This window comes from Tursiops truncatus, chromosome 18 (assembly GCF_011762595.2).
Source record: "Tursiops truncatus isolate mTurTru1 chromosome 18, mTurTru1.mat.Y, whole genome shotgun sequence".
Taxonomy (NCBI): domain Eukaryota; kingdom Metazoa; phylum Chordata; class Mammalia; order Artiodactyla; family Delphinidae; genus Tursiops; species Tursiops truncatus.
The window spans coordinates 9,616,946-9,630,268 of record NC_047051.1 but is presented as its reverse complement, the minus strand read 5'-3'; the positions used below and the strand labels follow the sequence as shown (position 1 = coordinate 9,630,268).

Sequence of the window (13,323 nt, the reverse complement as noted above, 5' to 3'; positions counted from 1 at the left end):
AAACAACAACAACAAACACGGTATATTTCCCCCCTCTTCCCTGCAGGAATTAGGGTAAATTTCTAATTATAAGCCTATTATTATGTTATTGGCTAAAATACCTTAAAATTCTTTTCACATTTCACTTCCCCATAATACCTGCTTTTCTAACCGCATACAGATTTTAGTGCTTTACCAGAACATGTAAATCTATTTTATGTAGGCTCCACAAGGTTTGACCTTAAATTTACAAGTTATTTTCCTCATAGTCAATGGCTGTGCAATGAATAAATCATTTTAATTTGATTGTAGATTGCAGCCAGATAATCATCTCATTGATGAAACCAGGAAAGATTGATATAATACAAGTGCACCAGTATCTAACTCCAAAAGAATGTCAGCCAAACTGAGGAGTCGAATTCAAGTGATTTGAATTCAGGAAAACTACGATGAGTTATTTTGGCACTAGCTATGGCACAGTTTAAAATTTGTGTAATGGTTGTGATGGTGGCGCTTTCTGAGTGAAAAAATGTAAAGTGTCAAGAAATGGGAGGAATATGGTACAGCCCCTGGCCTCTGAGTGAAAGTGAAAAGAGGGATGGAAACTCCGTAGTCGGAGCCCGTCGGGACCGAGCTGTCAGATTTAGGCTAGGGAGGGAGGGAGAGAAAGCTCCTTAGGGGAAGGAGTGGGGCGCTGGACCGTCCGGGAGGGAGAGGGGAGGGAAGGACGGGAGAGGAGGGGAGCGGAGGAGCGCTGAGCCGAGGGGAGGGAGGGGAGGAAAGGGGGAAAGGGGTAGAGGAGTCGACGGAGCGCCGAAGTTACCCTTGCGCGGCGCGCGCAGTGGCAACGCGTCCCGGCCCCCGCGCTGAACGGCGGAGGACCCCTGTCGCGCCCCTGGCTGGTCCCGGGACCCCAGCGGGAATCCCGCGTCTGGCGTCTCGAGTCGCCGGGGGTCTGGGTTGCGGGCCACGCTGGACTGGCTGTGGCAAGCCCGCTGGTCGTTATGAGGACGGATCTAAAATGACCGGCAAGCTGAAACCTTTCCAAACGCAGCTCAGGCGGTCAATCAGTGAGCAGTTGCGGGACTCTACCGCCAGAGCCTGGGATCGGCTGTGGAAAAACGTCCGGGAGAGACGGCTGGCAGGTCGGTGCCCCCGAGACTCGGGACCGCGGGAGCGGGAGGAGGCGCGGGCCGCGTCGCCCCGCCCGGCCCACCTCCCCGCCGCCGCTGTGGGCTCCCGGCACAGGTTTTCAGAGCCCGGGGATGGGCGGAGGAGGCTGCTCTCACCCCCTTGCTGGGCCGGGCCGGAGCGCCAGCGCTCCCCGCTTTCCGCGCGCGGGGACCTGGGGCGTGTGGGCTCCGCCCCGCGCGCGCGGACAGCTCGGCGGGGCGCGGCGCGTGGGACCGGGAGCAGGCGCGGGGGTTACCTGGGGAGTCTTCGTTCGAGTGGCCGTTTTGCCTGGGCTGGCCCCGGCTCCGCCACCATCCACCCACCCCAGCCCAGTGAGTGAATGAGTGCCCAGCCCAAGTGGGCTCCAGGAGATCGGTCCCTCTCCCAACTTCGTCTTTTCCACGAGGGACACGTCCACTGCCTGTGTGGGCGGGGGAGTCAAGACAAGGCTAGGGAGCGTATCCAGAGCTCTGGGAGACAGATGTTTATGGGGTAGAGGGGAGGATTTGGGCAAAGACGGTTGGACAGTGGTTGGTGCTGGTAGATAGCTGCCCACAACCCCTGTCTAGCTGTGGATCCGCTCTCCTCATTTTGGGGCTGCAAAAGAGTGGCCTCCCTTTTGGAATCCATTGCTCATGATTCAGAGGAAGAAAAGAGGTGATTATTCTGAGCCAAGAGGTTCTTAAGAACCCTTGCTTAGGTTAGAAGGCCAGTCCCCTCCTTAGCACCTCCCCCAGCCTCCTGGCTGTGGTCTTTCTTCTGTGCATGCTCCTTGGACCTACCTCCTAGTAGGGCCACGGATGCAGGAAGTGGTCTGAGCCTTCGCAGAGCCCATGCTGGGAGCATTAGGTCTGGTTAGTCACCACATCATACCTGCCACAGTAAGGGAAGGTGGCCTTCCTCCACAGCACAGTTCCCAGGCAGTGTAGGATTTAGGAATGCTTTCCCCAAATGTTAGCTGCTGGAAGATGTTTCTGGAAATGGGGGACGTGTGGATGGAAGGGTCCCTGAGCTGACGGTGAGTCTAGTCTCTGGATCTTCTTGCCTCCTGTCTCTCCAGCAGTATCTCCTGAGTTGGCCAGTGACCACAGGGGTGGAAGAGAGGTCTAGAGAAGAAGAAGGTATGAAGCCTGGACAGAGGGCAGGGATGCCAAGGGTGAGATGGAAGATTGAACCTTCTCTGGGCTCCTCCCCCTTTTTCTTATTGAAGAAATGTAAAAGTCCTTTGCAAGATGTTCTGTCCTTACACCCATGCAGCCACATCTCTTCATTAGTCTGATAGCATTCTGGAGTAGATGCCCAGAGTCTGTGTCTCCTTGAGCTAGGTCTTTACCAACCTAACTGGTCAAATTAGAAGTAGGGATTATAGATGATTCTGACACTCAATATTGTCAGCATAAACTGTTTATCCCATATTTTCTCTCTAATACAGTGACCCCATTTAGTAAGCACCCAAGAAATAAACAGGCTTTGCAGTCTGGACCCAGAAATAAGTTGTGGTAACCCAGTAGTTTTGACTGTTGATTTTTAAAGACCTGTATGTGCATTGCAGACCTAATTAATAACAACTAATAACTTTCCTTGTTATCGTGCTAAATTGTATAATCTACATGATGGATGGTGTTAGAGAAGTTTTTGTGGTCTAGTAAACTTGTGTTGCTTCATAACTTCAGATTGCTTACTGCAAATGTCTCTTTCATAGCTTCTGTTATTAAGTTTGTTAAATCAATGGATCCTCAGGAAACAAGAAGTCTTTCCAAGAGGGCTGCCAAAGCTGTGCTGGGTTTTTATAGAAGCTGAGGCCAAAGATGACTGCAGCCCTGTCTTTTTCAAAAGGACATCTGGGAAGGACGAGAGTGTAATGTAGACTTAAAACCGTTAAGATTTTCCAGGGAAGTCATTTATTCACATGAATTTTAGACTTTGCAGTTTAGTTAGGGCAGTGGAGAGAAAAAGTTTTGATTCTGAGAAATAAGTGATAGGTAGAGATTTTTAAGATCATGCATATATAGAAATTCAGGCTAAAAGTGGCTTCAGAATAGTAAGTATAAGAATTCTCCCAGAGTAGTGTAATTATTTTTTAAAATAGTGGTATGAGGTTTTAAAATGTTTAATCAGAATATTAATATCTGCTTTTACCCATAATCTGCTTACCACTCTGCTAACAGTGGATGCCAGCAGGTTATTCAACTGGGACCAAACAATCCTCTGAGAAGCAGACTTCAACCTCTGCTTCTCTAAGCAAGCTGGGATGCTTGCCACAAAACCAAGCCAACTCCATGAAGGAGCTTTTAGATGCAAATTGATTTTCTTGGGTTTTCTTGCAAAGGTAGCTAAAATATGGAACTTTGGCCATGAGACACTGAAATACTTAAGTTATTAATGTTGGCATCAATTCTAGGTAAAAGTGTTCTTCATTTGTAAAAGTTTTCTTTATATGGTTTAGTTCACAATATCATCAAAACCAACTATATGAATGTACCCCAGAGAGACCTTGCCCGCCCAGCAAGAGATGATGTGAGGCTATTGCCTTTTTTTTTTTTTTTCAGCTTTTTTCTATCAGGTAAAAGTTTTGTGCTGGGACTTCTTTAGTTTCCCTAAAATTTTCTTCTTATTACACTTAGTCAGTACAACAGTATTCAAAGAGCTTTATAACAAACTTGTGTTTGTTGTCTAGAGCATTCTGAAGGTATTTGATGCGTCCTTTTGCTTTTTAACATCCTGAGGCAGGAAATCCTTATTCTAACTCACTGTGACTTCTTTTCATGAAAACCCATCTTGTCAATGGGACAAAAAGACAAGAAGAAGTAGAGCTGTTTTAAACATAGTGAAGCTTGTGGATTTCTGTGCTGTGGGACTGTATTTGGGAAGGAGGGGATTATACATAACTGGAAAGCTATTTCTTCACACGCATCACAACGACACAAATAATGAAACCGATAGAAGGATGAGGTGTGAATGATGTTCAGATATGTTCATTTCATTACAAAATTATAAAAGGGAGTTATTGGTTAAAGAAAGAATGATACTGGGAGCTCTTCTTGGGCTTTCCAATTCTGTAGTAGCTGCCAGACTTTCATCGGATTGTGGCGTTTTTGCCAACATGTACTTACTTCTTAATTACCTAAGACTCTAATCCTCATAAGAGTCAGCAAAAGTTTTTCCCACCTGTCATCTCAATATTGATCATTGAAATAATGGTGGTAATTATTGTTTATTCCCAAGATGACAAAGTTAGTTAGTGTTCAAAGAAGTATTCTAATTCAGGTTGTCAGAAGTCGAAGGTCATCTGTGCCCATTTTGTGTCATACCACGCTGCCTTCTCCATGGCTATTATGGAGACACATGGACCTCAAATCCTTTCTCTAAGTCTCTCTGTCATTTGCAATTAGTTTTAAAAAGAACAACAAAATTAATCGGAAAAATTGCTCTTTCCTCCTGCAGTGACAAGAATAACCCTATGCACCAAAAATAGCTTGTCTCCCAGTTATCCTATTGGGCTGGGTAGTGTATGGGCTTATAGAGAGTTCAGACAAACAAACAGCCATACATCTACCTTGTTGGGGCGCTCATGTGGTGTGCCCTGCCCATTACCATCGCTGCAAGAAGCCAAGGGCTGCAAGAAAGAGATGTTGTCATAAAGCGTAAACGCAGGTTTCTTCAAGGTGGGTGAATGACAGGTTCTTTTGGCCTCTTCAGTTCCCTAATCAGCTACCACTGGTGACAATTCTTAACTTTTATAGCATCATTAAATTCTCTAGGCAGAAGCATACCCTTTAGCTTTTGGTCTTTGTAAGCAGCTTGAACTGCTTCTCAAAAGTTTAGGTCTGGGGCTTCCCTGGTGGCTCAGTGGTTAAGAATCCACCCCCCAATGCAGGGGACACGGGTTAAAGCGCTGGTCCAAGAAGAACCCACATGCCGTGGAGCAACTAAGCCTGTGTGCCACAACTACTAAGCCTGTGCTCTAGAGCCCGTGAGCCACAACTACTGAGCCCACGTGCCACAACTACTGAAGCCCATGCACCTAGAGCGCGTACTGCACAACAAGAGAAGCCACTGCAATGAGAAGCCCACGCACCACAACGAAGAGTAGCCCCCGCTTGCCACAACTAGAGGAAGCCTGTGTGCAGCAACAAAAACCCAATGCAGCCAAAAATAAATAAATAAATAAATTTATTAAAAAAAAAAGTTAAGGTCTGAAAAAATCCAAATGAGTTTTCTAAAGCTTTCTGCTCCTTCATTTTAAAACCGTACTCTGTTTTAATGGAAATGTAATCCATATGTATGATTCCTTTATACTCACATAACAATATTTAGGTAGCTTTTGAACTAATTGATGGCCAAGTATTTTGATCTCTTTCATAGTCTTATTTTAATTCATTTCTCTTAGACGCAGGAAGTTATATTGCTGCCAAAAATAAACTAACCTAAATCACTGAAAAGTTTGAGTTTTGTTAGAAATGCTAATTCCACCAAATTTCAGTGAGTTCTCGTCATGTTAAAACAGGTTTATTCATCCTCAAAGTCAACAGTAGCATCCTGTGATGTGATGTAAACATGAGATTGGGACTTAAATGCAGAGTGGGATCAAGAGTAGAACATGGGCCATAAAAAAGCTCCTTATTAAAATCTAAGTGTGTTCCATGATAGCAAAAAGCACGGGATGATACTAGCTGATCCTTTTCATTTGTTTTATATCAATGTCCTTCCTGTTTATTATCACTTTACTGTAAAGAACAGGCCATCCTACTCTGTCAGATTTTTCTTTTTAAACATCTCTTGAAAAGGGAATACATTGAGATGTGATTTATATTAACAATAACAAAAAAGAAAATCTGTCAGGTAAATATACAGTGAAAATCAGAGAAAGAGAACACATCGTATGTACCACGGTTCCTCTCAGCCTTAGCTACCCACAGGGTCACCTGGAGCCTTTTGGAAATATGAATGTCCTTACTGCCCCCCAGAGACTCTGATTTGGTTCACATGGGGCCTGGGGATCAGTATTTTTTTTCAGTATTTTTTTTTATACTGGTTCCAGTGTACAGTCCGGGTTCAGAATCACTGACTTACGGTTAACTACCATATGATAACTTGCAGCAGTCTGTGTCTAGTACGAGATCATAGTCTAAGTCCCTAAGAAAAGTTTTGCCTGAGTGAGGTTGGAATGAGCTTGATATTTTACAGGGACAGAAAAGAAAAGGGAAACAAACAAACAAACAACAACAACAAAAAAAAAACGGTGTGCCTGGAACATAATGAAAAAAGGTGGTACAAGTAGATGGTAAGAGATCATGTCAGAGGTATGGGTAGAGTCAGGTTATAAGATTAGGTTGCGCCTTGTTGCCAGGGCAAGAAGTTTGGATTTGGTTCTACATGTGATAAGTAGCAAAGGATTTTAAACAGAGGAAGGACAGGACCTGAATAAGTTACTACTGGAGTGGTCCAGGTAAGAGAGAAACAGTGACACGGACTAGACTGATGATGATGAAAATGGAGAGAATGGGACAGATTTGGAATATATCTTGGAAGTAGAGACAACAATGCTGACAGTTTTTGTTGGAGGTGAGGGAGAGGGATCAAGGGCACCTAGGTTTGTAGAGCCATGGGCTGAGTTGGGGTCAGGTGGAATATTTGCATCTTGCAGTGCAAAAGACCTTTTTTTGCATAAGCCAGATTAAGAGCGAGTTCTCCTTTGGCCAAATTAAGCCAAAGATGCCTATTAGACATCCAAAGTAAAAGTCAAAGAGCTGGTTGTAGGAGTAAAGTTTGGGGAGAAAAGTCAAAGCCAAAGATAGAAATCTGAGAGTTATTGGCATATGACTACTATAGAGTAAAGCCTTAGGACTGGGTGGGGTTACTTAGAATAGAATATAAGAGGAGGGGCCAAGGACCAAGTCCTAGGGCATCCTTTATTTAGAACACAATATTGGGACATGAACTGTATATACATATACATGTGCTAAATTTCTGGGGAATAAGAAAAATAGCAGCACTGTTCCTAAACTCAGCATTCTTATAGCTGAGTAATAGTAGTTTTATATCAAATAATCTTTTGTGACAGATCTCCTTGGTCCCAGAAGTTTTGATGAATAAAAAATAATCATAACAATATATCACACTAATAAAGTATATATTTTAAATTTAAAAATGATATTGCAAAGTAAAAATAACATTTAAAGGAAAGACTTCTTAGGGTTGCCCCATAGAAATTAAAATATAGTTAATTAGATGAAAAGAATCTTAGCAGGAATATACCTATGGTTACTGTGACCACACATGTAATAGGGTAAGAACTTTATCTTGGAAAGGTGACTTCTCCAGTGTTGTGATATCTGGGAATAGGCTAATCAAAGTTTAGCTTGTAAGAAAGTTTCTGTACTATATTGAATTTTCCAATATTGCATCCATTTGTTGACCTTTACCAATTATGGTCTGTCCATAATAAAGTTGATTGAAGGGAAATTTCTCAGAGAAAAATAGGTAACCACATCTTAAGTTTTTGTGTTTGTAAGGAAGATAACTTAAACATGGCCTAACCCATCTGCAATATGCTGCCCAAACCTTGGAAGTAACACATTTTCTCCTAAAGTTGGAGCAAAGAGAGGACCATGTTCATTATTTGTGGGTGGGTGCTCTGAATAGGAGACAGGAGCCCTGCCAGTTGGCTGAAATCCCTTAAGACCACTTAATACAACTTTGGATCAGTCACCAACCTGATCATTTAGACGTGGAGCATGTCTATGAAATTAATATATATTCTTTTTGTGTGTGTGTGTGTGTGTGTGTGTGTGTGTGCTTTTTCAATCTTACATTGAACAAAACAACTTATAAAGAAAAATGTGCTTAGAGACCTTGTAGTTTTCTGAGGGTTTATCCACCAGATATTTCTATTCTACCCTTTTGCAAGTTTAGGGATATTGCCAAATGAAAACAAACGTAGTTTGAGAACTGTTGCAATGTTCCTGGGCTTTTTTTCAGAATCCTCGAGTGTTTAGTCCTAAGGCAGTCGAGTTGAAGGGCAAACATTTTTGTCATGTTTGTAGTTAGTCAATAAGTATTTATTGAGCCATGAAATAGCATCCTTGTCAAAGCATGTTGGGACTGCAGTGCAGGATGTTAATTCAGGACTGTGGCTTTATCCTGGCAAAGCACACAAATTTTATTATGCTGCTTAAAACCCTTAACTCATCTGTTTAACCAGAAATAGAGCAGGCTTCCAGAAAGTGCTAAAGGACAGTATAGAATGCACCACGACTACACAATATTGTATTTGCAAATCTGCTGTGTCAAGCTATCTTATGTTCTCAGGCAGAATATTTCCTTAGTAACATTTTTATCTAAAATAAAAATTTCAGAACCTTATGGTTCTGTTATTTTGTGTAGCAGGGCATATTTTAATCTGTATTTCGTCATGACATACTGTGTTTGTTGAATACTTCTTTCTCCTTCCTATGCATGAAATTAAGTGAACCCTAGAGATAATTGTTGTTCAGCCTCATGAAAATTGATACATTTACTATCAATTACTTTAATTGGAAAGTCGTATATGCTTCTTATCCTCTCTCCATCTGGATAAAGTAGAAAGATGTCCAGGTTTCTTGAAGGATCTTTGAATGTGTTTTCCATTGAAATTTAATGTTTACCATTAGAATAATGTCCTAAAAGTACAAATATATGAATATCTGGAAGGTGTGACAGAATAAGTTAAACTAATCTACTGCTGCATGAGAATGTCTGGGTTGTCACAATGACATTGCAAAGATGGCTTCCTTTCTTTGGCCGACAATGAGTTGCATTCATTGCAGAACTCTTGAAAAACAATGATGGATCACACCTTTCCTAGCCAAGAGGAATTGTCCCCATGGTCTTGGAAATAAATTACATCTTTATTTTAGTCCCAAGAAAAGACTTCATAAACAATAGACGTAAAAGGGGAGCAATTGTTAGAATGAAAGTAAGAGAGGGCTTCCCTGGTGGCGCAGTGGTTGAGAGTCCACCTGCCGATGCAGGGGACACAGGTTCGTGCCCCGGTCTTGGAAGATCCCACATGTCGCGGAGCGGCTGGGCCCGTGAGTCATGGCCGCTGAGCCTGCGTGTCCGGAGCCTGTGCTCCTCAACGGGAGAGGCCACAACAGTGAGAGGCCTGCGTACCGCAAAAAAAAGAAAGTAAGAGAAAAAAAAAAAAAGCTTTTACATATTTCAACCATTGTCTCATAGGCTGTTTTATTCTTTTTGGAAAGAAAGAAGAGAGGCTTTAGGGTAAGCATTTGATTTCTAGTTCTTAAATCTAAATCAAAGCAACAATGACAAGTGGAAAATTGCTCTTAACCCTGTAGAGAAGCACTGTGGTGGTGGTGGTGGAAAAGTGACTGAAGCTGTTTGAGGCATCATCATTTGCATAAAATCACAGCTGTGTAATGGTAACTCACATCTGTGAAATTAGCATCAGTTCAGCCATAACGCTGATATAATTATTTGGCACAGCTATGGCTACAGTGCTGGGAGCATACATCTCCAAGTGTCTTAAATGCATGTTGTTTTACTTTTGTTGCATACAATGCAGTGGAGGGCAGGGTGAGTGGTGTTTGGGCATGGTGGAAGATTACTGGCATGCATCATGCCCTAGTGGTTAAGGGCAGCTGCTGGAGCAAGAGGTGGAGGTAGGATGGGTTTGCATCCTACCTCCACCTCTTACACAGTGGGTCCTTGGGCAAGATAAATAATCATGATGTTCCTAAATTTCCCCATCTTAAAAAGGAGGATAAGCATAGGACTTATCTCATAGGGTTGTCATGAGAATTAAATGAGTTAATATTTTCAAAGCATTTAGCATAGTGTCTGAACCCTAATTAACAATGTATAAGAGTTCGTTTTTTAAAAATACATATGTATATAGATGTAGATATATAGATACATAGATGTATTCTCTGTGGAGAACAGACATTTTCTGATAAAGGAGATGCTTTTTGCTCTAGCCTTAAACCAGCCACTCGCTTCATACCTGGATTTATCTGCCTTGTTCCCATATCTTATGGACCCATTCTAGATCCCATGTTCAGGGATTTCCAAGAACTAAGACATTAGCCTCACTCTCTTTGCTTTGAATCGAATTTAAAAACAAAATCAAATAGTACATATGTTGCTAACGTGGTTGGCAGCATCTTGTGCAAATCCATTAGTGTTATAGCCTGAATCATTCATCATACTATTATACTAACATTTTTCTGAAAGATCATCAATTACGGTTTGTTCATCAAAATTACTATCAGCTTTAGAGCTATGCAACCGAGAAATAATTCCCATGTCCTTGGCCTAAATGGAATTTGATGGACACCAAATTAAAATGAGAGAAGTTGACTAGATTATCTCTAAGGCCCTGTTTAACTTTAAAAATCAATGAGTCTATAAAACTAGACTGTGTGTCTAAAGGAAACTTAATGTTCTAAGTATTTTAGTTCCTTTTCTGTCTGGATCTCATCAGATGTTTTGATAGACAAGGAAAGGGCAGAAGCCCAGAAGGACACCCCAGGATGCCCGCCGGTGTCATTCCCCATATTGCTTTGCTTACCTAGCCCCCATCAACAGCAGCAACTTAACTGGTACTTTCTGATGTTGGAACTACATCTGCCAGAATTGGAGAAGGAGCAAGGAGGGGGGAAAGCTAGGAGTCCAGGGCCTGCAGATACCAGTAGAATCTCAACAGTCCCTGCAGCACACGCAGGCAAGCCCCCACGCTCAGAGAGGCCCCGTACTTAGTTTAAATGCTCTACTGTTACAATCTTGAAATTATTAATAATTGTTGAATGGAGGGCCCACATTTTCATTTTATACTGGGCCTGGCAAATGAGGTAGCTAATCCTGCATTATTGGTGAGTTCACTGTCATTGGCGATTTGGTGTTATTTAAGTAAGTTAAAAGTGACTTGTAAAATCACAGGATATTAGATCTGGAAGGAACCTGCAAGCTTTCCCTTCAGCATCTACAATCTATAATCCATGTGCTCTGTGCCACTTGCTCTTGGGGAAGGTGATCTCCCAAGAAGGAAAGTGTGTTTGTTTTATTGTTTATTGATTGTGACAGCATCATTATGAAATAAGGCAATAACATCATCCCTGGTGTTTACAGAGTTATAATGATTATATTTTAGTTATCACATATACCGAAGCAAGTATTTTAATTAGTTTTTTAAAGGTATTGCATTGCTGAGGTATAATAGGAGATTGGGACAAATTACACACTCTTGGTATGCTAGATTTTCGGATCCAAAGCTTGTTTTTGAAAACTTCTTAGTTAATCTGTTTCTTAATTTAAAATTTATTTACAATATCCGTAATAGATTATTCATTAAACCACTGCTATTAAAACCATTAAGGCTATTTCCTGCGTAGATTTCACCTAGGACTACTTACTAAGAAAAGGAAATTAGGAGAGGCAGTAATAAAGCCTGTAATTTATCACCAGGGATTTCCAGCACATATTGGCGAATTTTATTTTGTCATGATGTCCATCTGTCTCTGTGAGGAACACTAAAGCTGACCAAGTCTAGTCTCATAATGTTTCATAGGTTAAATCCTCCTTTGCTATCAGAAGCTAGACATAGAACTTCCCATTTAATGATGTAAAAAAAAAAAAGAAGACATCTTCCTTTGTTTGAAAGTTAGGTTCATTATATAATGCAAAGTATTTGGGCAATTGAATAAAAAGAAGAGTGTGTGCATTTTCATTTTCTCTTAAGCTACTTCAAACAAGAATGTGTTTGTGTAGTTCTGAATAGTAAAAGAGTAGGCAGATTCAGCTACCCTGAATCAGACCCTATTTTATGCCAGGCATTGTGCTAAGGCTTCATGTGTTGTTTCATTTGATGCCCAGGCTTCAGGGCAAGTACTCTCAGGGTCCCTGTTAGCACACACAGCAGCTTGCTGTGGTTAAGAAAAAGGCTTCCACTCGGGGCCATGAACTACATTGTAAAGCAATTATACTCCAACAAAGATGTTAAAAAAAAAAAAAAAAAAGAAGAAGACTGTTAGAAAACGGTGCCTCCTCTGAGAAAACACTGTCCCATGGGCGTGTGGCTAGGTGAGTGCTACCCTGGGCTGGATTTCAACCTCCATGGTCCCCCTGGCACAGCCTACACAATCGTACAGTGTGGCCCTGGGTACTGATACTGTCCCCACTTTACGCATGAAGAAATCCAAGGCTTGGAGAAATTAAGTAACTACTCCTTGTTGTTATGTAGATTTATGAGAGTGGCACATTTTGAATGATCTACAGGTCATTGTGAGATTTGTGAGATCCTGGATGACTCCAGGACCCAAACCCTAATCACAGTCTAGCACTTAGGGAGGGGTAACTGTTCCTGGGTAGCGACAACATGGAACCATTTCCACAGCCCTGCCCCAATGTTGCCTTAAGGTTAAAACAGGGTATAATAGATGGGGGTTGACTGTGGCATTCTGGCATCCCAGGGTCCCCATGAAAATAATGATGATGGTTAATGATGATCCTGAATATTTGTGTAACACTTTACAGTTAAGTGTTTTTCCGCTAAGGTTTGTGACAGTGGTTTAAAATCAATAGGTTCTCACAAAAGTCCTTTAAGGTAGTCAGGGTGAGTGCTATGATCTCTACTACATTATAAGACAAATGAGGATAAGAAAAATGGTGTGGGGCTTCCCTGGTGGCGCAGTGGTTGAGAGTCCGCCTGCCGATGCAGGGGACACGGGTTCGTGTCCCGGTCCGGGAAGATCCCGCATGCCGCGGAGCGGCTGGGCCCGTGAGCCATGGCTGCTGAGCCTGCGCGTCCGGAGCCTGTGCTCCGCAACGGGAGAGGCCACAACAATGAGAGGCCCGTGTACCGCAAAAACAAAAACAAAAACAAAAACAAAACAAAACAAAACAAAACCCATGAAATGTTAGAGAATATGGAAGCCTTGTACATTGTCTTGTCCAAGGCATCCATTTCACAAAGCTGATTGAACCTCAGAGAGATTCAGTTAACCTGTTCCAGGGCATCTCATTAGCCATAAACTTGAGATTAGACTCCAACTCCAAGTCACACCAAGTGACTTTTGGGATTGCAGGTGAATTCATATGTGACCACCCTTTTTTTTTTTTAATTAAATTTATTTATTTTTGGCTGTGTTGGGTCTTTGTTGCTATGCGCGGGCC

At 42.2% G+C, this 13,323-nt stretch overlaps 1 protein-coding gene across 2 annotated transcripts in view; it reads left to right on the top strand.

The window, feature by feature from the left end:
* Positions 1–783: 783 nt before the first annotated feature.
* The window catches only part of STARD13 (StAR related lipid transfer domain containing 13), a 221,572-nt gene continuing 209,032 nt past the window's right edge, over positions 784–13,323 (top strand). Inside the window, exons 1-2 of one of the 2 annotated variants that reach the window (XM_073795039.1) lie at positions 1,003–1,124; positions 2,213–2,308. Coding sequence is in view for 1 of the 2 variants with exons in the window: in XM_073795036.1 (XP_073651137.1) it covers positions 1,001–1,124 (124 nt within the window). In the remaining variant the exon portion in view is untranslated. Of the gene's footprint in view, positions 1,125–2,212; positions 2,309–13,323 lie in introns of both variants that reach the window. The other variant, XM_073795036.1, reaches the window with a different exon arrangement.